This window comes from Mixophyes fleayi, chromosome 11 (assembly GCF_038048845.1).
Source record: "Mixophyes fleayi isolate aMixFle1 chromosome 11, aMixFle1.hap1, whole genome shotgun sequence".
In the NCBI taxonomy this organism is placed as follows: domain Eukaryota; kingdom Metazoa; phylum Chordata; class Amphibia; order Anura; family Limnodynastidae; genus Mixophyes; species Mixophyes fleayi.
Genome location: NC_134412.1, coordinates 24,992,592 through 25,018,906, shown reverse-complemented (window position 1 = coordinate 25,018,906; position 26,315 = coordinate 24,992,592). Strand labels below are relative to the sequence as shown.

The 26,315-nt window shown below is 40.8% G+C and overlaps 2 protein-coding genes across 2 annotated transcripts; one reads left to right on the top strand and one right to left on the bottom strand.

Moving 5' to 3' along the window:
• The first annotated feature begins 7,866 nt into the window (after positions 1-7,866).
• Positions 7,867-11,830, top strand: LOC142106715 (ferritin light chain, oocyte isoform-like). Its single transcript, XM_075189708.1, has 4 exons — positions 7,867-8,105; positions 9,187-9,333; positions 10,000-10,125; positions 11,540-11,830. The coding sequence occupies exons 1-4, from the start codon at positions 8,004-8,006 to the stop codon at positions 11,696-11,698; spliced, it is 534 nt and encodes a 177-aa protein (XP_075045809.1). The 5' UTR covers positions 7,867-8,003; the 3' UTR covers positions 11,699-11,830.
• Positions 11,831-17,077: 5,247 nt separating this feature from the next.
• Positions 17,078-20,185, bottom strand: LOC142107065 (ferritin heavy chain A). Its single transcript, XM_075190207.1, has 4 exons — positions 19,912-20,185; positions 18,302-18,448; positions 17,791-17,916; positions 17,078-17,423 (listed from the first exon to the last, which is right to left on the bottom strand). Exons 1-4 carry the CDS (start codon positions 20,011-20,013, stop codon positions 17,268-17,270), a joined length of 531 nt encoding a protein of 176 aa, XP_075046308.1. The 5' UTR covers positions 20,014-20,185; the 3' UTR covers positions 17,078-17,267.
• Between the last annotated feature and the right edge of the window lie 6,130 nt (positions 20,186-26,315).

The window sequence follows — 26,315 nt, the reverse complement described above, 5'->3', positions numbered from 1 at the left end:
CACTCCCTAAAACTTCTCTTTATAAATTTCATAAAATATAAGGACATAAAACAAACATAATGTGACGAAAGTCACATTTAATTAGATCAAGAAATATCACTAGATCTAAAACATGTATAAATCACATCACATTTAATGAAATCTAAAACTAACATTAATACTTCCCAATGATATAGTAATTCATAATATGACAGAGACAGGCTACATATAAATGTAAATAATTCATACCAAATGAATACATAAAAATATATGTTTATGACATTTCCAATATGCAGGGGCGTCCCCAGTGGTGGGATTCAGCCGATTCGCACCTGTTCGCCAGCACCGATATCTAATTTTACGGTTAGTCCGGCAAACCGGTGGCTCCAGACTGAGTCCACCCTCTTCGTTGGTGGGGGGAGCAGGGTCCTTTAAAAAAATTTTAAAAAAATACTCACCTGCTCGCGGCGTCGGCGCTCCTCCTCTCTGCTCCGTCCGCACTGAATGTGAGGAGCGGCGCAGGGAGGAGTCAGCAAGCAAGAAGCAAGAAGACAAGAAGAGAAGAAAAGAGAAGAAAGAAGCCAAGAGAAAAGGTAAGTGAAGGAACAGAAGCAAGGGGGGAAAAATCAGCATGGCAGAGTGTTTTGAGGGGCAAAAGCAGCATGGCAGAGTGTGAAGGGGGCAAAAGCAGCATGGCACAGTGAAGGGGTTAAAAGCAGCATGGCACAATGTGAAGATGGAGCAAAAGCAGCATGGCACAGTGAAGGGGGGTAAAGCAGCATGGCACAGTGAAGGGGTAAAGCAGCATGGCACAGTGAAGGGGGGTAAAAGCAGCATGGCACAGTGAAGGGGGTAAAGCAGCATGGCACAGTGAAGGGGTAAAGCAGCATGGCACAGTAAAGGGGGGTAAAAGCAGCATGGCACAGTGAAGGGGGTAAAGCAGCATGGCACAGTGAAGGGGGTAAAGCAGCATGGCACAGTGTGAAGGAGGGTAAAGCAGCATGGCACAGTGAAGGGGATAGAAGCAGCATGGCACAGTGAAGGGGGTAAAAGCAGCATGGCACAGTGAAGGGGTAAAAGCAGCATGGCACAGTGTGAAGGGGGCTAAAAGCAGCATGGCACAATGTGAAGACGGAGCAAAAGCAGTGTGGCACAGTGTAAAGGGGGCTAAAAGCAGCATGGCACAATGTGAAGACGGAGCAAAAGCAGCATGGCACAGTGAAGGGGGTAAAGCAGCATGGCACAGTGAAGGGGTAAAGCAGCATGGCACAGTAAAGGGGGGTAAAAGCAGCATGGCACAGTGAAGGGGGTAAAGCAGCATGGCACAGTGTGAAGGAGGGTAAAGCAGCATGGCACAGTGTGAAGGAGGGTAAAGCAGCATGGCACAGTGAAGGGGGTAAAGCAGCATGGCACAGTGAAGGGGGGGGTAAAAGCAGCATGGCACAGTGTGAAGGAGGGTAAAGCAGCATGGCACAGTGAAGGGGGTAAAGCAGCATGGCACAGTGAAGACGGAGCAAAAGCAGCATGGCACAGTGTGAAGGCGGAGCAAAAGCAGCATGGCACAGTGAAGGGGGTAAAGCAGCATGGCACAGTGAAGGGGGTAAAGCAGCATGGCACAGTGAAGGGGGGTAAAAGCAGCATGGCACAGTGTGAAGGAGGGTAAAGTAGCATGGCACAGTGTGAAGGAGGGTAAAGTAGCATGGCACAGTGTGAAGGAGGGTAAAGCAGCATGGCACAGTGAAGGGGGTAAAAGCAGCATGGCACAGTGAAGGGGGTAAAAGCTGCATGGCACAGTGTGAAGGAGGGTAAAGCAGCATGGCACAGAGAAGGGGGTAAAGCAGCATGGCACAGTGAAGGGGGTAAAGCAGCATGGCACAGTGAAGGGGGTAAAGCAGCATGGCACAGTGAAGGGGGTAAAAGCAGCATGGCACAGTGTGAAGGGGGTAAAAGCAGCATGGCACAGTGAAGGGGGTAAAAGCAGCATGGCACAGTGAAGGGGGTAAAGTAGCATGGCACAGTGAAGGGGGTAAAAGCAGCATGGCACAGTGAAGGGGGTAAAAGCAGCATGGCACAGTGTGAAGGAGGGTAAAGCAGCATGGCACAGTGAAGGGGGTAAAGCAGCATGGCACAGTGAAGACGGAGCAAAAGCAGCATGGCACAGTGTGAAGGCGGAGCAAAAGCAGCATGGCACAGTGAAGGGGGTAAAGCAGCATGGCACAGTGAAGGGGTAAAGCAGCATGGCACAGTAAAGGGGGGTAAAAGCAGCATGGCACAGTGTGAAGGAGGGTAAAGTAGCATGGCACAGTGAAGGGGGTAAAAGCAGCATGGCACAGTGTGAAGGAGGGTAAAGCAGCATGGCACAGTGAAGGGGGTAAAAGCAGCATGGCACAGTGAAGGGGGTAAAAGCTGCATGGCACAGTGTGAAGGAGGGTAAAGCAGCATGGCACAGAGAAGGGGGTTGTCACGAACGCGCTCCCAGCTGCCGTGACGTTGGGGTGTTTGCTGTATGAGGTCACACACGATTTCAGCCCGCAGTCTCTCTCACCTATCACACAGGCTCTTAGACCTACGGAATCGCCCCCAAACACAGCGCTCTCACACCCCCCAGACACTTCAGGTACAGCCACCACCTATTGGTTATGGGCAATAGGACCCCAATATACTGTCCCACGCTGGCACACAGGCTCCTAGTTCCACAAACCAGCAAGACTCACACCAGCACCCACAGGGTTAACTCTTCACACCTCCAGACTGTTACACAAATGTACATACAAGCACACACAGCTTGTTAATCAAATGTATCAACCAGTCACACACTGGGTAACCTGGATAAGCAATCTCTCTTCTACACAGGCTATGGATTCTTTAGAGTATCAAGGACGCAACTTATTAAATTTTAGATTTAATATACAAAAGGTACAGGGCATACAGATATAAAGAAAAATAATGAATAAACAAATAATAAATTTGACATAACAAGCAAAACAGTTTAAAATAAAAGAGATAACGTACAGAGCATTACTTACATATAATAATCTGTATGCCTGGGGCAGGCAGAAATAATGGACAGTCCTTCAATAAGTTGATCCCCAAAAGTCTGACAATTTGTTCCCTCAGAACACAGATTTTTAAGCAACCTCAAATGGGTGCGGCATTCACAGGGGCAGGGTTAATGCTAATCGGGGTTGTGTCCTGGGACACCTTTTCAAACCAAATTTACCTGTTGCCTGATTTATTAACCAATTCTACAATGTGATATATTTGTCCTGGACAGCGTTACATCGATCCAATCTTATCATTAACAAATCCCTTATGACTTGGTTCATCTTGTCATATCAAACATGCCTAAGTACAGGGCATTCGCAGAGCTTCCACTCCTTTTCTCCATTTCTCTGTGGGTCAGAATTCTTAATTTACCATATGAGCTGCCCTTCCTCATGCTATTGAGGAATAGGTGGTTGATCTCTGCTTTTATTGATTTTAAGTGGCATATTTTAAAACTGAATTCTTTCTGTCTATACAGTATTACATATAGGCTATGTTATCCCCTGGCCTCATTGAGCCAGGCTACATGCTGAGCGGTACCTACAAGTCTATTCAAGTGTCACAAGCAAACAGTGCTATGTCCTGGAAGCTGCTAAAAGTGGCAGGCTTATCTCCTCACACTGGGATGTAAAAACCTCCAAACACCATTACATCAGACTCTGCGTCTTTTACTGTTACACTAGCTTATCAATGGATTCATTTGATACAACCTATTTACCCTGCAGTTATGAATTATCCCTTGTAAATAACTGCAAGCTCTCTAATTTACACCTAGGGGTTAGTTTGTGTTTATACTACCTATTGAAGGGAAGTAAATTAGCTAGGGAAATACATGATCAAATACAATGGATGTCTGATCTGCATATCTAAAGCTGGTCTCTGCACAAAGGGTTTACCTAACTCAATTACCTGTTCCTGGGCTCATTTAGTCACACCTTTATCTGAATTGAACATCAGGTGAATTTAGGTATTCATGCAAACATTTATTTGGGTCCTGACATCCAATATTCTATTTCAGCATATCAGATTTATGCTTTATCCTGACAGGGGTAAAGCAGCATGGCACAGTGAAGGGGGTAAAGCAGCATGGCACAGTGAAGGGGGTAAAGCAGCATGGCACAGTGTGAAGGGGGGTAAAAGCAGCATGGCACAGTGAAGGGGGTAAAAGCAGCATGGCACAGTGAAGGGGGTAAAGTAGCATGGCACAGTGAAGGGGGTAAAAGCAGCATGGCACAGTGTGAAGGGGGTAAAGCAGCATGGCCAGAAATCCGTTCCTTCTAGTGACTGTAAACTGTTGCCTAGGGCGCTAACGTTTAGGGGGAGCCTAAAGCACTGAATGAATTACATGGTGCTACTCACCCATAGTTTTTAGAGGTGCTGGACTATGATGTCACAGTCTGACAGAGGGGCTAAAGATGCCACCCACTCCCTCTATACAAGGTAAGGAGTGGGGTAAGGGCAGCACCTTGGGTGTGGGGGTGGATGAGGAATGTTTGCTTTGTCAATATACATTTTTACATTGTAATAAGTAGAAACAATACAGTGTAACTGAGAATCTTTGAACAGTTTACACTGTTTGTAACATTTGTTCTACATCAGGAAGATGTTGACGAGTCATCTCATGACCCGTGTGCATCTATTCTCTCGTGACTAAGCACAATCTCTTCTCAGATTACTTGGCACACAACGTCCTCACCTCTGCAGAACAGGAGCAGAAAGTTCAAACAGAGTAATTCTGAGGGACAGACTGATTGATTGTGTATTAGTTGTTGCTTTAAGTGCTCCTGTCACCTACACACAAGGGAGGCAGTCGTCAGGGCCGTCTCTTCCAATGGGCAGGTGCCCGGGGGCCCTGCAGGCAAGGGGGGCCCGTCCGAATACTTGCGGTCACATCAGCAGTGATCCGGCTCCCTCCCTGGTTCCCTCTTCCGTGCTGTGCTCGCAGTGAATGCTGGGCGTGATGTCACATCCAGCATTCACTGCAACCACAGCACGGAAGAGGGCAGAAGAGACTCAGCGGCGCGGAAAAAGGAAGAGGATCGGACTTAAGGTAAGTTAAGGGGGCCCCTATATATATATAAAGTGATTATATATATATAATAACGTATTTTTTACATACATATATTTTTTTTTTAGACACACACACACTATTTATATATATATATATATATATATATATTTATTTATTTTTTAGGGGCCCGGTACACTGCATTGCCCGGGGGCCCAAAAAGTAGTTAAGGTGGCCCTGGCAGTCGTATTGTGAGTACAGCCTATGAATTTAGCAGGAACTGGTGATTTGGAAGGCTGCATTCTTATGGGTATTGGTTCTACAGGTATGTACATCATAGTTGCCTACTCTCCCGGAATGTCTGGGAGACTCCCGAATTTTTGGGAGTCCTCCCGAACTCCCGAGAGAGCAGGCAAAAATCCCGGATCCAGCTGTCGCCGTTGTTGAAGATGGTGGGGGCAAGGCTAAACGCGGCATCGTGGGCCCGTCCCCTACTGTGATTGGCCCAAATTGCCTAAGATTAATAGGGGCGGAGCCTAATGGTGCACCACGTGTGGTCACGCCCCCTCGACGGACCCCCTCCCGGACAGCTGCCTTCAAAAGTAGGCAAGTACATGGGTGGAATATAGGTGTCCGGTATGCTCTCTAGACCAGATAATATTTTATCACTATACAAACTCTAACACTGCCCCTTTTTTTGCAGAGCTATGTGAGGTTTATATAATGTTTACATATTTTGCTATATGCCATATGAAGCATTTCTAGAGCATGTATATACAGACAATACATATTTTGTTTAATGAAATTCATATTTGGATTGTCCCTCCTTTTAAATTCCTGCACTTGTCCCTGGGTTTAACCCACATGATTTCTGCCTCCACTGGACCTCATTCACGAAGCCTAAGATGACCATGGTGAAGCATAAAATCCTCTATGGCAGTATCGTCTCTGCTAGAGCGCCTGTGCTTGCTTACAAGATGGTAGCATACGCGAAGGAGCAGCAGTTTGTGCAGGCAGAGGGAAAGAATTGGGTGAAGTGAAGGTGTTTCCAAAGTAGCCAAGATTAAGTTTCGTCCTATACTTCTATTGGGACTTGTTTTGTGCCTCAATGTTACATTTTGGTGAAGGAATCTCCCAAGAGTGAAGAGAAGACATGCTCCATCCGGGAGCATCGGTGCAGAAAGCAAACTTGATAAACGGACTCTGCTGTGGGTGGGTGATGGGTATATTTTAAAGGCTCTAATGTAGACATTTCCTAAGGTATACAATTTCCTTTTAGAATTTTTATTAATACATTTTCTTCCTCTGTAGGTTTGCCTTGAGTGTTGCCTTGATTATTGTATCTCACCATATTTAATTCAGGTAGTTATACTAACTTAAAAAAAGCACACATACTTGATAGCTTATTTGTACACTGACATTTAAAGTTGATATTTGTGTGCTACATGAAAAACAGTCAGTATTTAACTTATGTGCAAAACAGAAAACTCATTTGAACCCCTTGCATTGCAACATGGTTTTGTCCAGGAGACTGAAATAAGAAGTTTCTCAAGTTAAGATCCTTAATGAATCAGGCCCTACCGACCATACCCCTTGATGGTGGCCCTGTGCCTAGATCATAAAGCATTCAGCCAATCAAACACAGGAAAAATGTTGTTCTGGGCGCTGAAATATAATAAATAACAAAATGCATCTAGTTGCTAAATATAAAATGTGTAAATAAATAATTGATTAAGCTGCTGTCTTTATTGTCTCTACCTTAATTATACAGAACCAGAAATAAATTCACTAGACAGCGTTAGCTCATTAACTATTAAAAACCTGAGAGTCTTTTTTACTCACCTGAAAGCCACATGTTGTTTTCCTTCATCTGGGACTTGTAAAGCTCCTAATTGGTTAGAATGTGCACAGTCATTGATATAGCAATTGATTATTGTTTGTTGTTTTATCCTGCAATGTGATGAAATAGATATTGCTTTTTCATTGTACTTTAAAATAAATTTGGATGAATTTAACCAATTCCAGAAAGTAAATTCTGTCATCTGTATAATTATATACATTAATTAATAGCTTGAGCAGGATCAATTGTATTTAACAGCTTTGTAACAATTAATTAGCTAGCACTGTCTAAAGCATTTTTTTGTATCTGGTTTAACATGGAAACTATTAACAAATGGACCTAATGTGAATTTCCCCCCTGGCTATTACAATACTGTGCTCTTTCCCAGAATTTAGCGACATTTGTGACCACTTTACCGTTTTGCATTGTTTTTAGGGAAGTAAAATATTATTGCTATCATTATTATTATTGTTACTCTGTACAGTGACACAATATTCATCTATTAATCATCAATTATATACATATTATACATTTTTAAATCATGTAACCATGGCCATAGTTTGGGCTGAATTATGTTCATGTATTTATTTTATATCGATGTAGCCAGTGGTCAAAGTGGGGGTGTATACAGAAAATGACAGCAAACATAAGTAATTTTTTATATGTAATATATAAAATCTGCTCCCCAACCAAACTCAGCAGCGTAATAAAACATGTTTATTATATAAAAGGAGACCACTGATTGCCAAGAGGTCTTTGTACACTTATACAAGTCCTTCAAAGCCAGCAGAGAACGCCATAAACAACACCGATCATCTTGTATTATCAGGGTGATTCGGCCCCATTGGTGGATAACTATAATGTACATTGCGAACATTCTGCACCCGGGTCTGATTCCCAGATAGTGTGAGATAATTGTGTGGGCGGATCCCGCCCATCTGACTCCGCCCACTGACAGTATAAAAGGCGATCAGCGGCCCCGGTTGTCTCAGAGCAGATACAGCTGAGGGAGTTCCTGCTTCTTGCTTCAACAGTGTTTGGACGGAACAGGGATCCTACGAGCTACATTTACACCTCACCAGTCCTCATTTCCACATCTCTTCCTCTGAGAAAACACCTGATCCTGTCACCATGAGTTCCCAGATCCGCCAGAATTATCATCAGGAGAGCGAAGCTGGAGTCAACCGCATCGTTAACCTGGAGCTCCAGGCGTCCTATGTCTACCAGTCACTGGTGAGTATCTCCTGCTCCGTATGGTCCTCAGTCCCTACAGCGGACATTGTCCAATGTCCAACATTGTCACAATGTTAATCTGATATATTTTCTGTCTGTTGTGGGGCTACCCTGTGCAATCTCTCCTAAAGCTGAGACTTGTAGTTCCTCCTCAGGTTGCCTGCATTGTATTGTACTCCATACACTGGTGTACTGTGCTTCACATTCTAAACTGTCTTCTCAAATGCTTTCCTTTCACTATGTAACGTTTAGTAGGTGACCTCTGTAATATTGCCTACTGTATAAATCATACTAATGTGCTGCTCCCACTATCCAGAGCTCTTGGGACTGCCAAATACACCTGAAGCCTCTGCACAAGGTGTGGTCATTAAATTTTATTACAGATGTCGGAGCACAGGGAAAAACATTGATGCCTAAATAATTTTCAAGACAAATGTATAAATTTTATGTCAGTAGAATTCATTTTTATTTTTTATCTTAATATAATCTGTGGGGGGAAATAGCTGTATAGAAGTCCCACTATACTTGGCTTACTGCACTACATTTGCCTGAAATCTACATCTAGTATATCTATATTTGTCTTTACACCATGTGAAACATTTTATATGCAACCAGATAAAATAGATGCACATAAGATTTTATTCCATTCAGGTGAATTGAAGTATTTCAGGAATACATTAGTAGTGTACATGTAAACATAGCTGTCAGCTCTCTGGGTGCTTGAGTATCTCCAATAGATGCTGTTGCATATCATAGCTAGGCATTAGTTTTTAAGGATATGAGCAGCCTTGTCCTGTATGTATATGATTATATGGCAAGGTCTTGGTAAAGGATCCTGTGTTTGGCCCTACACATTAACATGAACTCTGGACCTCTTAATGACATTTAATGTGGACTATTGAGTGTGGACACCTTTTTGTATGTTCTACCAATCCTTTTTCTCTTTGTTTAGTGTGGCCACCAATTAATAGAATTTAGCACTTTCACTTTAAAATCTAATCAAACACCGGTTTTGCTGTAACCTCTGATTCACATTTATGCCATTCCACCATGAACACCAGTCTGATTCTCTTCACTGTAGGGCTTTTACTTTGACCGTGACGATGTGGCTCTGGCCAAGTTCTCAAAGTTCTTCCGTGAGCAATCTGAGAAGAAGCGAGATCAAGCAGAGGAATTCTTGAAGTTCCAGAACAAGCGTGGAGGGCGTATAGTGCTTCAAGATATCAAGGTAACAGCCTATCCTGGGGTTCGGTTAATCTTGAGGTCAAAGGGGTGTCCATTTTCTTGAACCAGGTGTTAAAATTTCTAGTTACAACTCTGGGTGCAAAAAAATTGAAAGGGAATAGTCCTTGAATGGCATAAGTTGCCTACACTGTGCAGGCAGTACTCTATTTGGGGTTGAATCAATATACATGGGAATCCAGCCTCTTGATTTACTAGGATCTTGTGGCATTTGTTGCACATTGTGAGCTGATAGGCTGATTATTAGCTTAGTGGAAATTCTTTCACTTGGCTGCAGCAACTTTTTTTCCCTCTCTACAATTAGAAATGTCAGTGTATATTTACTTGTATTTCTCCAGAATTAGGAGACTTAAAACAAAATAATTCTACGTATTAGGGTTGAAAAGTTCAGAGGTAGAAGGTTTGACCACCTAAGCAAGGCCTTCCCAGACCATTAGGTTGGTGACCTGTCAGATCCTCTGCTGCTAATTACTATTTTAGGGCCCCCAATTCCACTAACTATCTTAGTATTTGGTTGACCTTGACATGAGAGCATACACTCCAATCAGAAAATGGTTTCCTTTTAGAGCAAACGCTAGCTTGTGTAGTTTGTGTATTTTGTACATTTGTCTGCTGTAATGTTAACATGGAATTTTTCTTTTTTTTTTTTTAGAAACCTGATGCTGATGAATGGGGCAATGGAACCAATGCTATGGAGTATGCCTTGAAGCTGGAGAAGAGTGTAAACCAGGCCCTGTTGGACCTCCACAAGATTGCTACAGACCATGCTGACCCTCATGTAAGTTCAGTATTAAAGGATATGTCCATCTTTTGGATTTTCTTCTGAAATGTTTTCTTCCTTTTCTAGAGTTTCTAACATTCTCCCAACCTTACAGAGTTTCCATCTCTAGGAGACCTTTAATGTGCTTCCAACCACATACTTGATGATCTAAATGAGTAGCACAAAAAGCTATTCATCCCATGTTCAAACCTGATTATGCCAGGTATATAATACAGAAGGGTAAGGGTGTCCAGAGTTTGGTGTACACCTGGATACCTCTGGTGATAACCTTGCAGGAGTTACCTGTTGTTCGTTTTTTAGCAGTGTAACCTGACAATTGGCTAGAAGTCCCTTTGGATCTATTCTGCACACTTTAACCAGAAGCTCAACAAACATGAACAAAGCATTTACTCTTCTATCCTATTGGTGTTGTCACCACCTAGATGAGGCCTGGTCAACATGTGGCTCTCCCGATGATGTAAAACTACAAAGACCAAGCATACCCTTTCGGCTTGCGGAGCATGCAGGGGATTGTAATTTCACAACACATAGATAGCCATGGGCTGTCCAAGCCTGACCTGTAACTCTAGACAATACTGATTGTATGCAGACCTAGGCTCAATGGCACATGTCTAAATACCTAAAAAAATAAAGTCTTTCATGCTTTGCATGTATGACCGATGTTTAGACAGGCAAATTTAATTTGACTGCTAAAGGCTTTTGGAGATATGGTGGACTTGCGTAGTGACTCAATGTAGTACCAAAAATCAGTACTCCTTAAAATCAGTAAGGCTGTTAAGTTCTACTGTTAAGTTTCAGAATGAACACCATATTGGACCATTCCTCTGGCCTCAATCTGGAGGCAAATCGCCAAGGTGCCAGTTGAGGGCTGTAGCAAATGATCTGGAGTGGAGGCATCTGCAGGAATTGCCTTTTTAACAGACTGCATGCTTTCTGTACCATTCTATGTCCGCTCCACAATTCAAAGGATCTACCTATCTTTTGGGAGAATAGAACTGTTTTTTGGCATCACTCTAGAGCAGTGTAAAAACAAGAATGAGACTTGCAGTTTCCTAGGTAACAGATACTCTGTACAGATCAATGGATTTGTAAAGATGTGGCTGGTGCCACAGGTTTAAACTGAACTGAATGCTACTTGCATTTAAGTGTCCCATAATACTTTAGTATGTTGGCCCAGACACCAAGACTTTAATTCCTCTGCAGACAAGCAGATGTATTAAAAACTGGTACATGTGTATTTGTTGGACATTGAAATGGCACAACTAACTCTACAAATTTTGTAGATGCAGCCTTATTTTTAGTATGCTTTTAATATTTTTGAAGGGTGTTGTCCTGTTTGGTGTAACCTGTCTGTTACAATGAAAACAGGTGGAGCAAACTTGCTGATATTTTATTTATCTTTCTCTGACAGATGTGTGACTTCCTGGAGTCTGAATATCTGGGAAAGGAGGTGGAAGTGATCAAGAAACTGGGAGATCACCTTACCAACCTGAAACGCGTGAAGGCAGCAGAGGTTGGCATGGGAGAATATCTGTTTGACAAGCTGACCCTGGGAGAGGAAAGTTCTTAAATTCCTGTCTCTCAATGAGTGCCACTCTCTGCAAATGCTAAAAACTGGAGGGATGGGGTTTCTGGTGTGGGTGACTTCCTTGCTCTGGTAAATAAAAACAAAATAGAAAAATAAAAGTGATTACTGATAACACACTGTATAGTGTAAGTCATTTGTGTCCTGATAATAAATACTGTATTATGCAAATGCAAGAAAAAAAATATAAAACTTGTACAAGTTAAAGCCACTATAAAATTTCTACTGTACATGAGTTTCTACAGCAACGTTTGAGCTGTCTAAAGGTGGTGGGATTATAACTAAGTATATTCCAGGACACATGTTAAGAGTCTCTTAAAGAAGTGTAATGGTCTGTCACAAAATTATGTCCACCACAAGGTGTTGTCTTTTAGTGTATCAAATGGTAACCTTGCTTCCTTCACATTCCCTCTTATCTTCACATATGTAATCACTCTGCTTCTCAATCCCCCATTTTATTTTCAAAGTGAAATTGAATTATTATAATGCAAGATATTGATTATATTGCACACTATTGTGTTTTTGCACTGTGAAAGTGGGGGGGGGGGGGGGGGGGGCAAAAATTGTGGTTTCTGAAAGGCATAATAAAACACCCAAATCATTATGTTGCATAAATCCATCAGTAATGTCACTGTCACATGACTTTAGTGAATTAAGTTTGTTGCACATACAGGGCCTGGCTCACATAGGAATGTATTGTATGTTTTTTTTATTTATTTTTTTGGGGAAACTCCCATACATTGGGCATACACACATCCATATTTAACAAGGAGCAGATCTAAAGATACATTTGAATACGGGTCTAGGTCTGTTCTACTCTAACAGACCATTGGACGTATCCTGCAGTTTATCCATACGCCCTGTTCTGCCCTGAAATCACAGGCTGTAGTAGGGTCCTTTGTGCTCTAAGATGAAGTGGACATTGCAGTGTATGGTATGTTTCTAGGCATGCAAAGAGCAATTATAGGCAAGATACAGCCCTTTTTGTTATTTACGTGCATTAATAAATCAGGCCCACAAGTGCTAGTTTAATAAAATGTTTGCCTACTCTACCATTCTGGTAAGGAAGAAATATTCAATAGTCTGGCCTATTCGATAAATAGAACGGCCTTTGCTCATTCTGTAAAACTAACTCCTGTACCTCTTCATCAATTGGTTTAGTTATCTGCAATCAACACAAGCCCTTGAAGCGTATGCAACCTGAAAGAGTTTTGTAATAAATTGGTGCAGTTTTCCAGGCGTGCTTGTACAACCTAACGCAGTTCCTTGATTACTAACTTTCACAAAACAGCACTTGTCTGAGCTTGTGACAGCAGGTTAATCGCAGCAAACACCTCTTCTGTCTCACAATGAATGAAAATAAAATCCCTATTGTGAATGCTTACTATTAATGCAAAAACTGCCACCACCAAGATTTGGTTTCACAGACCACACATCACAATTTATAGCCCACTAGTAACAATACCCAGTGTTTCCATTATTTAGCTATATATAAATTTGTTAAGACAATCTTCTTATATGGTTTTATATGAGAATATACAATGCTTAAGCTGTATGAATTTAACAACAACACACAGGAATATAAAATGATAGCAAATTTCTTTCAGAAATACAATAGTCTGTTGTGGGAGAATGCTGGAACATATCTCAACACTGTTGTCCTCCATGAATGTGAATATATTTGATAACCTATAATGCCTTCATGATTCTTTAGCTCAGTCCTCCTACCTGTGAGGTAACGGGGAGGGGGAGGGGGGGTGGTGTATTCTAAAATAGGGAAGAAATTCACAGCTGGGTGGGATTCGGTCTATTCAGAAATAACCATAAAGTCTTATAACTGCCATAATCTCTGACACATCAAACATAAATTCCCATTCAATAAACCAGACGTAACCTCCCACAGGATTCCATACATGACATTAGGTTCAATATTCAGGAACATACAGGATTACGTTCCTTTATCAGTGTAGCATTTCAATTTACTATGTCTTCAGCCCAATCTCACTGATTATACATACAAACATTGATACCTTTTCCTATATAAATATACAGGACATGCTGGACTTTGCAGTTAGTGTCCCTTCCTCAGGTAAGTTGTACCTGAAGACTCAGAAGTCTGAGAAATGCGTTGTATCTGTTGGGTGGAGAAGTATTTTATCCTTTACCCTAAATATTTTGATTCATCATATGTTGTATAAGTGGTCTTTTATTTTAAAAACTTTATTTTGGATAATAAATTTAACTTTTTTTTTTTTTTTTTAAAGAATAAGGTTTGTTGGAATCTTGTTTCTTTAAAAAGATCATTGTACAGAAAACTGAATCAGAATCACAGACAGACATCGGTGTAACGAATATCCAAAGCTTGCCTAGGTTGCCTAGCGGTAAATCCGGCCCTGGATCCCACTCTTTCTGTCTCTCTGATTTTGCCAGTACCTCTAGGCTGGCAGCACTAGGGCTGGTTTGGTATTTTTGGATGGGTCCCACTAACCCTTCTTTTTAAAATATTACAGCAATTACAAGATCCGTGCTAATGATCCTCAGCATCAGCACGCATCTTGCACCAGGAGGAAGCAGGAGCAACAGATACGGCTCCTAGAGGTGTAGCTGCTTCCTACTCTACAGAGTATGTAAGGAGGGTTAACATGTCCTTACTGTACTCTGGGCACACCAGACCGCCCCTTCATTCCCCTGTTCTGCCTTTATACACGTGGTGATATGCAATGGGTAGATATGTCTGCTTACAGAACGAGAAGTAATCATTACTACTGTGCATGTACAGTAAACTTATTTTGTACTTTTGTGTTAAGCTGGGTACACACTACAGAAATTTCGACCAACTTTTTACATGCGATTGATGTTCCGATCGCTCGGTCCATGGACTGCATACACACTAGCCTTGTTTAGGACGATAAAGGGAAGAGCGGACCTCACGTTAGCGACTTTTTACAGCCATGTTGTCGTGAGCAATGACTGTATTTTCATACTCACTGTTGTGGATAGGTCGGCAGTTTATAAATATTCCAACAATCTGGGGTTAGAAGTATCTAAAATATTCATTGTGTGTAATTTCTGGACTGTGGCAAGTAATAAAAGGGTTAATTTAGCTCTGCTAGCATAACATTTGCCATAGTCAGGCAGCTTATTATTCATGTAGTGCAGGGGGCTATAGCTAAGAGGTTCAGTGTCACTGCAGCACAGTTATTAAATCAGCATGTCAAGGTAAAGTCTAGCCTAGTCAGGCACCAAATCTGGACATCAAAAGGGACAGTACCGTGGTCATTATAAGTCTAGTCCTCATAATTTTATACTAAAATGCACATCAAAGCGACATTGTTCATAATTCATATTCAAGCTGTCCACTGTATATTTTATAATTAGGATGACACAATACATCATATATTATGATTTTAGAGATCAGTTTAACAGCGGATATATTAAAATGATGTATTTGCCCAAATAATCCATAATCTATTTGGATTTTTCATGTCTATATGTAGGAAAATTTATGTTCTATTTATTGAAGGTAAAACTATGATGCTCTGTAATGCTCAGGAGGAGACCTATATAACAATGTCTTACTATTCAGGTGTGAATTTCCTCCCCATATGAGCATATACACGGACAGTGACCTCACAAGGGAGGCTGAAGAAACATGTTTAAAAGGCCATGTATGCAACACAAAAATGATAATTTATTTGGGAGTCAGTTATATTGAATATTTTTCCAATCTATCACAGGTGCAATGACATGAAAATAAGTGAGATTTCTGTTTTGGTTTTATTTTAACCTGTTGCATTTTAACACTGTATGTCATCTTATTTTGATTTATTTTTGCTACCTTAAGTATTGTGGCTATTTTTGCCATACTAAGTTTCATTTAATAGCATTCTGACTTTGTGTTCTTAACAAATTCATGTTCCAGATAGATTGGTTATCAATATAAGCACTGCATAACTGAAATACAGGCTGGACTAAATGATAACCAGCTTGTTTGTAGTGGGATATAAATTGTCTGAGCATGCAGAGTAAGGCGCGTAACCTCAGACTCCCTTACAGTGTGGTCTGTGTAACCAAATAGTAGGAGTGTGATATAAAGTGTAGATTTTAATCATTGCTAGACATGCCAGGTGGGTTTAATGTGATTAACCATTTGCCACATACACAATACAGAGGTTCAGATGAGTGTTGGTTTGTTACTTTCTTGGCATCCGTGGATACAGGTTCCAATATTTATCACCTACCTTGTAAACCAGTCTATGTGAGTATTGGCCTTTTTCACCTAGATGTGCAAAACCGGTTCTCATTCATGTTAGACTCCAGGGAAATACCAGGTTTTATTGAAAGAGCACACTAACACAACCTCATTCAATCAGCTCACTGTGTAACTCGATCTGATCCTATATACTACAGAGTCTAGTCTGTGAATACTGTCTTTGTTTGTCAGCCTCTCTTATTCTTACAGTACCTACCACCAGCTATTTCTGACCTGTTAGAACCCTAACCTGCAAGATCCTCCTCTATTAGGGAGTGATTTGATCACTGCCTAACCCACAAGCTGTTGCTAGGTGGTAATCCTATTTCTGTAGAACAAGTCAGAATACTTGGTGTAGTGGTTAGCACTTCTGCCTTACAGCACTGGGGTCATGAGTTCAATTCCCGACAATGGCCTTATCTGTGAGGAGTTTGTATGTTCTCCTTGTGTTTGTGTGGGTTTCCTCCAGGTGCTCCGGTTTCCTCCCACACTACAAAAGCATACTAGTAGGTTAATTGGCTGCTAACAAATTGACCCTAGTCTGTGTTAGAGAATTTAGACTGTAAGCCCCAATGGGACAGGGACTGATGCGAGTTCTCTGTACAGCGCTGCGGAATTAGTGTTGCTATATGAATAAATGGTGATGATGAAGATTATGATACTTTGTTAAATATATACTGTGGAGTCTAACCATTTTAAAGTATACTTGCCATACAATCAGAGTGAACAACAAGTATAGTAATAAAGTCTAAGGGGTAGTTCAAAGATTTGTAACCAAACATCAAGGCGATGTTTGGCTGCACCTCGTGGCTAATTGAATCTGCCCCTAATTAGGCAGGCTTTAGAAATTAAGATATTGAACAGTTACTCATATTTGCAGACTGTTCCTACATCAGACCCATGGGGGTAAATGTATCAAGCTGAGAGTTTTCCGGCGGGTTTGAAAAGTGGAGATGTTGCCTATGGCAACCAATCAGATTCTATATTTCATTTTGTAGAATGTACTAAATAAATGATAGCTAGAATCTGATTGGTTTTTCAAAACCGCCGGAAAACTCTCAGCTTGATACATTTACCCCATGAGCTGCTACATAAAGAATGGAGACATCAAATGAAGAAACAAACTTTATTGGAAGCTTGCTGACAAGCACAGTCACTGCTGCATTAAGATCACACAAGGTTTTAGGCTCATTACCCCTAAGGAATAGCCCCTAGGATTAAGAAAGAATCATTTATCCCACACAGGTAAAGGTATTTATAGATGCAGAGTAGACTGGTTGTATCCTCTCAGAAGGAGACCTCTTAGCTGCTCTCTCCCAAGGTGTGCTTGTCAAACAGGTACTCGCCCATGCCGTTCTGGGGCACCCCAAGGCGCTTCAGGTTGGTGATGTAGTCTCCAAGCTGCTTACTAGCCTTCACCTGTTCTTCCAGGTACTCGGACTCCAAGAAGTCACACAGCTAGAAGACACAAGGATCAGTCAAATACATGTTAGATGAAATAAAAGAAAATATTTAAAAAATAAAAACCAAACACTAACCACAGACTACAGTTGTAATCTACTACTACAGTATGTAAAATGCAAATGTTGCAATGATGGAAATTTTACAAGTAAAAGCAATCCTAGAATGGTTATTTTGTGCTATATGCAGTTGTGAAATATGACAGTACTGTACTGTGTCATATAGAGGAAGTAGTTGTAGTTGGTGTTTTCATTTCAAGGGGAAAAATTAAAGTGTGGAAAGAATCCTAACAGTGTACAATGTAGCAGTTCATGCAGTTGGGGTAGGTCAGTATTTCTGCATCTGAAAGTTTGTGGATACTTACATGAGGGTCAACCTTGTCAGTGGCCACCTTGTGCAGATCCAGAAGGGCCTGGTTCACAGTCTTCTCCAGCTGCAGAGCAGCCTGCATGGCCTCCAGAGTGTTAGCCCACTCGTCACGTTCTGGTTTCTAAGAGAAAGATCAGGATGGTTTAGAATTGAGCATTTATCAGGATGCTACATAATGTAATATTGTGATACTGGGAGAAGCCATCTGTAATGCATGATTAGACATGATAATTATTGTAGTGTGTAGAAAAGAGTTCTCATATAGAGTACAGTATTAGTTTACTTTAAGGGCATCCACTCGGTGGCACTAGAATAAGTTTGGGTTTTTTTGGCCCCAGTTTTGAGAACCAACAAGTGACATTATAGTGTACTACAAGCAGGCAGGAAGATCATTGACAGAACATTATATGAATAGGAAACACTAGGACCACATTGTTATTAGGCAGGAAAGTTACACAAGAACAAGTGACTCCTGGCATTTACGGTTGAACCCAGACTGCTCTCACCTTGATGTCCTGCAGCACAATGCGACCCCCACGTTTGTTCTGGTATTTCATGAACTTCTCCGCATGCTCTCTCTCCTCGTGGCTCTGCTCCTTGAAGAACTCAGCTACATGATGAAGGGCCACGTCGTCACGGTCGAAGTAGAAAGACTGAAGTAAAGGAGAAGATTGAGTTTTTAATAATCTGTAGATAGAAGCCACTATGTTTATAAAGATAAAATCTCATGTTCCAGATCAGGCAGTGTAATTCATAAATTGTGTTTTGCTTCATGTAATTTAGTGTTTGGCTACAGCTGCCCAAGATCTGGAGGTCCCACTGTACAATTATATTTAATTTTGCAAAACCTCAGGCTTCACAAGTCATGTACACCAACAGTGGAGGCAGCTATTCAGTGGGGTGATCCAATATTGACCAAGTGGTATATTTACTAAGCTGCGGGTTTGAAAAATAGGAGATGTTGCCTATAGCAACCAATCAGATTCTAGCTAGCATTTTGTAGAATGTACTAATTAAACGACAGCTAGAATCTGATTGGTTGCTATAGGCAACATCCCCACTTTTTCAAACCCACAGCTTAGTAAATATACCCCCAAGTGTCTGATTAGTATACTGCGGCAGCTTCTAGTGGGTAGGTACCTGGTACACCAACATAACTACACTAAGGGGGAATTCAATTAGCCACGTTAACGTAAGAAGTAATGCGGCCTGTTCACTATTACCATTATTACAGTAATAGTTTACTTAAATACCATTATTACAGTAATTTCAACACCAGGCACCAGATGAACATTTCCCAAACCCTTCCAACTGCCCCTGACCAGCTTTCTCCTGAAAAGCCTATATCGGCCACCGGCAGCAGGGGGCGCTGTGACTAGGCACATTCCGGATCTATTCTTCATTTATATAGTAACAATTTCACATGACAATTAGCACACAGGAACAGGAGTAAATTCTATTACCAAGCAAGAGCTAAATATATCAGATGCAGCTATTTTGTGAACATTTTATACAGATCGTTTGTCAGTTTCACCTTCCTGCAGATCCAGGAAATTGCATTTATAATATATTTTCCACCAGTAAAGAGCAGATACTTTGGTTACCACGACAGTACTATGTCACATTATGGGGGTGAGGCTTTCTTGTCCCTCCCTCTATATCCTGGTGTAAGCACTTTGTGAAAAACAAGTTCTCTCCGCCCATTAAATAAAAAGATAAAGCTTTGTACAGTCAACATGACACAGGGTGTGCAGGAGAACAACAGTCCCCTGCAAGGAGCAGATACTGACTGACAAGGTGGGGGAGGGAGCACAATGCAGATGACTATTTGTAGCGTTCTGCATCGGAAGATATAACTGATACAATGTAGCATTTAAGTCATAAGGATTCTGTATTCTATTTACAAACAACCAGCTGCATATTACAAAAGCATCTCCTTAATTATATCCCCAGGCACTGATACCTTGTGAATTTCTAACTGTTATGGAACTATAAGACAATGCTGGGACTTGTAGTTCTGTAACAGCTTTAAAGTCACATGTTGCCCCCTTCTAGCCTAAATAAAAGACAACCCTTGAGAAGAAGAAGGTGTTTTTTATCTGTATGGTATACTCACCATGGAGAGGTAGGTGTAGGACGCATACAGCTCCATGTTCACCATACGGTTGATGGCAGCTTCGCAGTCGCGGTGGAAGTTCTGGCGCACCTGGGACTCCATTGCGGTGTTTGGTGGTTTTTGTTGGCGCAAAAGTCACAAAAAAGAAAAGTAGTAATTCAGTAAAGATAGTTTCTTTAAAGAGATCGGAGGACCCTGAGCGTGTTCCGTTCAATCACTGTTGAAGCAAGAACTCTACTCAGAGCTAGAGATGGTTTGATCACAGAACAGAAGAGCTCAGTATTTATAGCCAGCCGAGGGATCTGGGGAATGACATCACCTTCCTACACTGACATCATCCATCAGTAACCAATACAATCCGGGCATGCTGCAGCCAACCACAGCAAGGGGGGGCAGCTTTCCTGTTTTATCCAGCACAGAGTGTTGTTCAGTGTGGAAAGGGCTGATTCACACATTCTTGTACTTTGCCTTGAGGTTATTTCATTGATAGAAATGTCATATCTTGTACACAGTGACAGATTGTATACATGAATATGCACAAAGTTGCAGTAATAATAAGTAGTAATATAACTCAATCTTATTACTATACTATATTATAGATATCATGAATTATTATACTACATTAGTGATGTATATCTCTAATAGTGTTTTAACGCTATAGAAAAAAAGTTAAATCCCCCCAAGATTACTCCAATGTTCCTTTTATATTACAATTTTTAAATAAATAAAATTTAAATTGTGTCCCTATTTCTGATCAACTGCAAAGACCATTTATTTTATGTATTCTGCTGCTACAGTGTGCATTACCACTTCTCTCTTGTTCTTATTCATTTTGTATACCACTTTTTTTGTTCTGCAAATTCCAGCATTCCTCTATCATGTTTTTATGTTATGATAGTGAAGGGCAGCGCTTAAAACACAGTATAGTTTCATTATGGCCATGTCCACAAAAGTTGGGTAGTTTATTGACAGCTATGGCTGATGTATAAACAGTTCTCCCCAAAAACTGGGCAGCTTCACTGTTAATGCTGAGAAATATGTCAATATCATGTGCACCTATTTTGTAGGTACCTGGTGCACTAACTTAACCACACTAAGGGGGAAATTCAATTGGCCACGTTACTGTGAAGAATAACTTAAATGGCTCCCTGCCTGTCTCTATATTATTTCAGTATATATCAGAGATACTGTTTGTACTTGTGTAAGGATTGATGATCTTTATCTATATACATAGCACTGCGTTTTATGTTGCGGTTTTTCTATGTCCTAAAATTTTAAATTGTGTCAATGTGTCCGTGAATAGTTGAAACATAGAAATTGTGTAAACCAGTGATGGGCTCCTGATACACTTCAGGGGCCACATGTGTATCTCTCCAGCATTCAGGTGGGCCACACATTACTGTTAATTTAATTAATATGTTAAAGCGATAATTTATATATATTTTTTTAATATTTTTATTATAATTTATTCATGCCCCTCACATTACTCATGTAGTGCATTTGTGTCAAGTGGTCTGACTGGCATGTAGACTATTTTGGGGCAAGTGGGAGGTCCGAGTGGCATGTGGTGGATTTTTGGAGCAAGTGAGGAGCGTATTGGAGCATTGTGAGATGAGTGACGTTTGTGTGACCAGGTCATTTCCAGCTTTATTTTTGTTTTCATTTTTTAAATTGCGGGTAATATACGGCCCCTTTGAAGGTTGGAGGGCCACACATGTAGACCTTGTAGTTTATCAGGTTGCTTATAACTGGCCTACACAGATTGTGGCACGTTTATAAGAATTGTTTCATATACAACTGTATAGAAATTAAAGGGGTTGCCCATAGCAACTATTACAATTCTGTCATTTATTAGCTATGTTTAGAAAATTACATCTGAAATCTGATTGGTTGCTATGAACAACACCATATTGTCTGCAGTTATTTGACATTTTTCCTAAATGTCCCTCACTAGTTATGAGTTAGAGATAGCATCTTACTAACGCCATTGACGAGGATGCTACAAATTATCATTTTATGGGCTGCTATCTGTATAGGTTTATCCCACAAAATTGCCCACTCATTTTCTTGATAGGCAAAGTTGAGACTTCCATCTTGTCTCTTATTACCTGTGTAGCACTAAACTTGGAAACACAATTTATAACTCATGCTTTCCACACAGTAAACATGACTCTGCAGAATTCATACACTACAGTGTTGGGGAAGCTGTGTTTGGAGAGCTGGGCCAGCATGACTTGGCAGAATTAAGGAACACAATGAAAAAAATAGAGGTGTGACAATGACGTGTGCTGGTTGCTGGGTGACCGTGTAAGGGGAAGGAGGGGAATGAGCCAGAGGAAAGGATTCGGTAAGAGTCCTGTCATGTGCTTCACTAATACTATCCATATAGTATGTCTCTGGAAACAAGTCAGACTGTTTATTTTATTTTTTTATTATTATTATTATTATTATTATTATTTATTTATTTTTATTACCAGAGCCAAATTATTTTCAGAAACAAAGCAAATATTATTTGTGCATGGGTGACTATTTGTAAAATATTAAATCAAGACAAAATTGGTAACAAATCTTATAGTCCTAGTTGGATCATTTTACGTCACTTACATAACTATTAGGAAAAGTGGCTGCATTTAGTAGCTCCTTGGTGCTCTGGCTGGAGGGAACCTTTCACTACCACTTTTTACTAGGATGTAAACATTGGTATGTGAATTCAAATAACATCACATTGACAGTACTATTGCTGCAAAGACAATTTCAGTATTGAAGGACCACTAAACGCTACAAAATCATTTCTTTTTCAATTCACAAGTTCAAAAATCCCTACCCTACCACCCACTTCACCCACAGTGTAGGACTTTACCGAGATAACCTACTGGGATTTCCCGGGGAGGTCATCACCCACTGGCAATGCTTACACCTATTCTTAATGAGTTATTATACCACTGAAAAACTGCATCAGAAAGTCCTGAAGTATTGCCAATCTGCTTTCTGCAGCTCTCCTCTGGCTCAGAGACCTGGGGCCTGATTCATTAAGGATCTTAACTTGAGAAACATCTTATTTCTATTTCAGTCTCCTGGGCAAAACCATGTTACAATGCAAGGGGTGCAAATTAGTATTCTGTTTTGCACATAAGTTAAATACTGACTGTTTTTTCATGTAGCACACAAATATCAACTTTAAATGTCAGTGTACAAATAAGCTATCAAGTATTTGTGTGCTACATGAAAAAACAGTCAGTATTTAACTTAAGTGCAAAACAGAATACTAATTTGCACCCCTTGCATTGTAACATGGTTTTGTCCAGGAGACTGAAATAAGAAGTTTCTCAAGTTAAGATCCTTAATGAATCAGGGCCCTGGTCACTAAACCCAAAGAGGGCTGCGGAGACCAGCATGGCAATGCTGCAGGACTTTCCGATGCAGTCTTTCAGTGGTATAATAACCCATTATGAATGGCGTTGGTCATTGCCAGTTGGTCATGACCTCTATTAGGGAAGGAGGGGGGATCCCAGTAGGTCAACTCAGTGAAGCCCTACACAGTGGATGAAGTGGGTGGTATTTTTTAAAATGTGGATTGAAAAAAATGTTTTTGCTCGTAACATTTAGTGGTCCTTCAAAACTGGGATTGTGATTTTTTTTTAGTTGAACCCACTTATTTTACATCCTTGTAAAAGATGGCAGTTCAAGGTCACCCGCAGCCAGAACCCGGGGGGCTGCAAAATGCAGCCGTTTTTTTCCTAATAGTTCATTAAGAAACATGAAATAATCTAACCAGGACTAGAAGATTTGTTACTAATTTAGTCATCATCATCATCATCATCAACATTTATTTAAATAGCGACCAGCAAATTCCGTAGCTCTTTACAATTGGGGACAAACACAATAATAAATAATACTGGGTAAAACAGACAGAGAGGTAAGAAAGCTGCAAGAACAAGCAAGAGAGAAGAGCAGGAACAGATCAGAGCAAACGGCATCTGTCTAAAATTGAATGTTGGAGAATACACCTGAATATTCCTTTAATGAGTTGGGGAGTGATAAGGGCAGAGGTGGAAGTGGGGGTGTATACGGTGGTACGCCATACCGCCACTTCTCCTACTGACTTCATTGTAATACTATCAAATTCCATTCACTTACATTTTTCATACCGTCACGTCTAAATTTCCACTTCGACCACTGGATACGGGTGTATTAGCCTAGGGCGACCGGAACCTGGTTCTAGGGAAATAGGACTGCCACCTAGAACAGCTCCCACCCTACACCTATTCTTGTCCTGCTGTTACCGCTATTGATGTATTTTCTGTTGCCTCAGTTAGCTGCAGGAAGGGACTGGAAGAGGCTTCAGACCAATCTGCCTAAGGAGATTATATTCAGGGTTATATTCTTCAGAATTCCGAGGTTATAGTTTCAAGAGATAGTTAATTCTCATCTTCCACACCTCTGTGACGCTTTGTCTTTTTCAATTGTGACATTTGTGCCATTTTGTACCTTGCAGCTTTATATGTTACTTTACAGTAAACATCCAGCAGTGCTTCCAAGACATTTTGCGGCATTTGTGTTTTTCCCTGTTCAAGGGATTACTTCCCCTTTCCCTACTCTCGTTTCCCTTCTCTAGGCGTGCATTGCTATCTGTAAGCTTCCGAAAAATCTGACTAAGTAGCCACATGCACACGATTATGAGTGGCCAACTCTGTGTGCAGTGGAAATGTATTTTCGCTTCTCTCCCTGGCAAAGCACTATGTCAATACAATTGCTGCCTAACCCACCAGATGTAGCTAGGTGACTTTCCTATGTCCCTAGAACAAAGTAAGTTTGCAGGACATAGATTCATGCAAAACTGTATTTTTCCTTGGATACTTGTATTTGTCACAGGATACCTGGCTAAATATGTACATGGAGACTCCAGGAAACTCTGTGCCACTTTCTGGGCAAGCTGACAGGCTCTTCACTACACCGCTTACAGGTTATTCTGATTGGACAGAGGTCCATAAAGATGGTTCCCATTGTAAGACAGGTGGTGGTAATATGGTCTGCTGCACACACAGTGTTGGGATAGACCCAGATACCCCCCTATGGTTCAATTACAGTTTTGCGGATTTGGATGAAAATGGGGACAACTTCACTAGAGCAATTGTACAATAAAAACAAATGTTCAATTGCAGCATGCCTAGTGGGCACAATTTAATAATAAAATCCCTGATTTGACAGCTTAGACTCTCACGTCCATCTTGTGTAAGTTGCATATCAATAAAATATATGGTTTTAAATTTGATTACTATTCCCTAGAGTGCCTCAATTTTTATACTCTTCTTTTTCTATTTTTGAATCATGTTCAGGAATCAGCAGACACTTCTATATTTTCATAGTCTATCTTGCCCTGACTAGTCTGTGTAGGATGGGCAGGCATTGTTGCTGTATCGGCCCAAAGTAAAACTGCTCCATGGCTACATTCTGGTATACACTAGGACCATTCAGGATTGGTTTCGGAGATTTGAATTCTATAGACCGATGGGTGAATTGCTTTTGTCCTCAGAAGATAAATTTTAAGTATATTATACCATTCGGGGCCCTTAGCTGGAATTTTTTTAGACTCAGCAAATACTCATCCTTGAACTCCTGTCCTCCACCATAGAGGAATCACTACTCTGACCAGTGCTCTCCCCACGGGGGACCTGCTTTGGGGTATCTGGAGTATATATATTTTTGGAGACTGCACACTCCCCCTCTTCCTTCCCACGAGACTATACACATTGTTTTTTTAGGCTAGTTACTCTCACTTTCATACACAATGTAGTCTGGTGCTCGTTATGTTTGCTGGAGGTGGGGTTTATACTTTTGTCTTTACGGTGCACGTTGCTTCTTGTCTTTATATTTGCATATATCAGTCTCAAAGGTCCACAGTTTTGGAAACCTTACACACTCACTTTTGAAACTTGTCCTAGTGCTATTTATTATGTATGTTTCACTTTTACGTTATTTAAAACCCAATAAAGATTTATTTCAAATAAATGACATGCAATGTATACCATGTTGTATTAAGGTTTTTGTTTTTTGTCTTATTGGTGATTAATACATTGTATAACCTATTCATATAACATTATAGTGTTATGAGCTATAGTATAACAGAGTGTTACAATTTTCCTTTTTGCTGAACCTGGTTGTGTATTAATATAATTAGGTGTTGATTCCCTCTCTTGGGTTTTAGCGAGAGGTGATATAAAAGTAACTTCACAGCTGTAGATATATGCCGTCTGTTCAGGCATCTGTTTAGTGAGCAGGAGACAGGAGCCTTTTAGTTAGACTTACTATATAAAGGAAAATATTGAACGGTTATGCACCAACATTTGCAGGCTGCTCCTACATCAGACCTATGAGCTGCTATATAAAAGGATGGTGACGTCGTA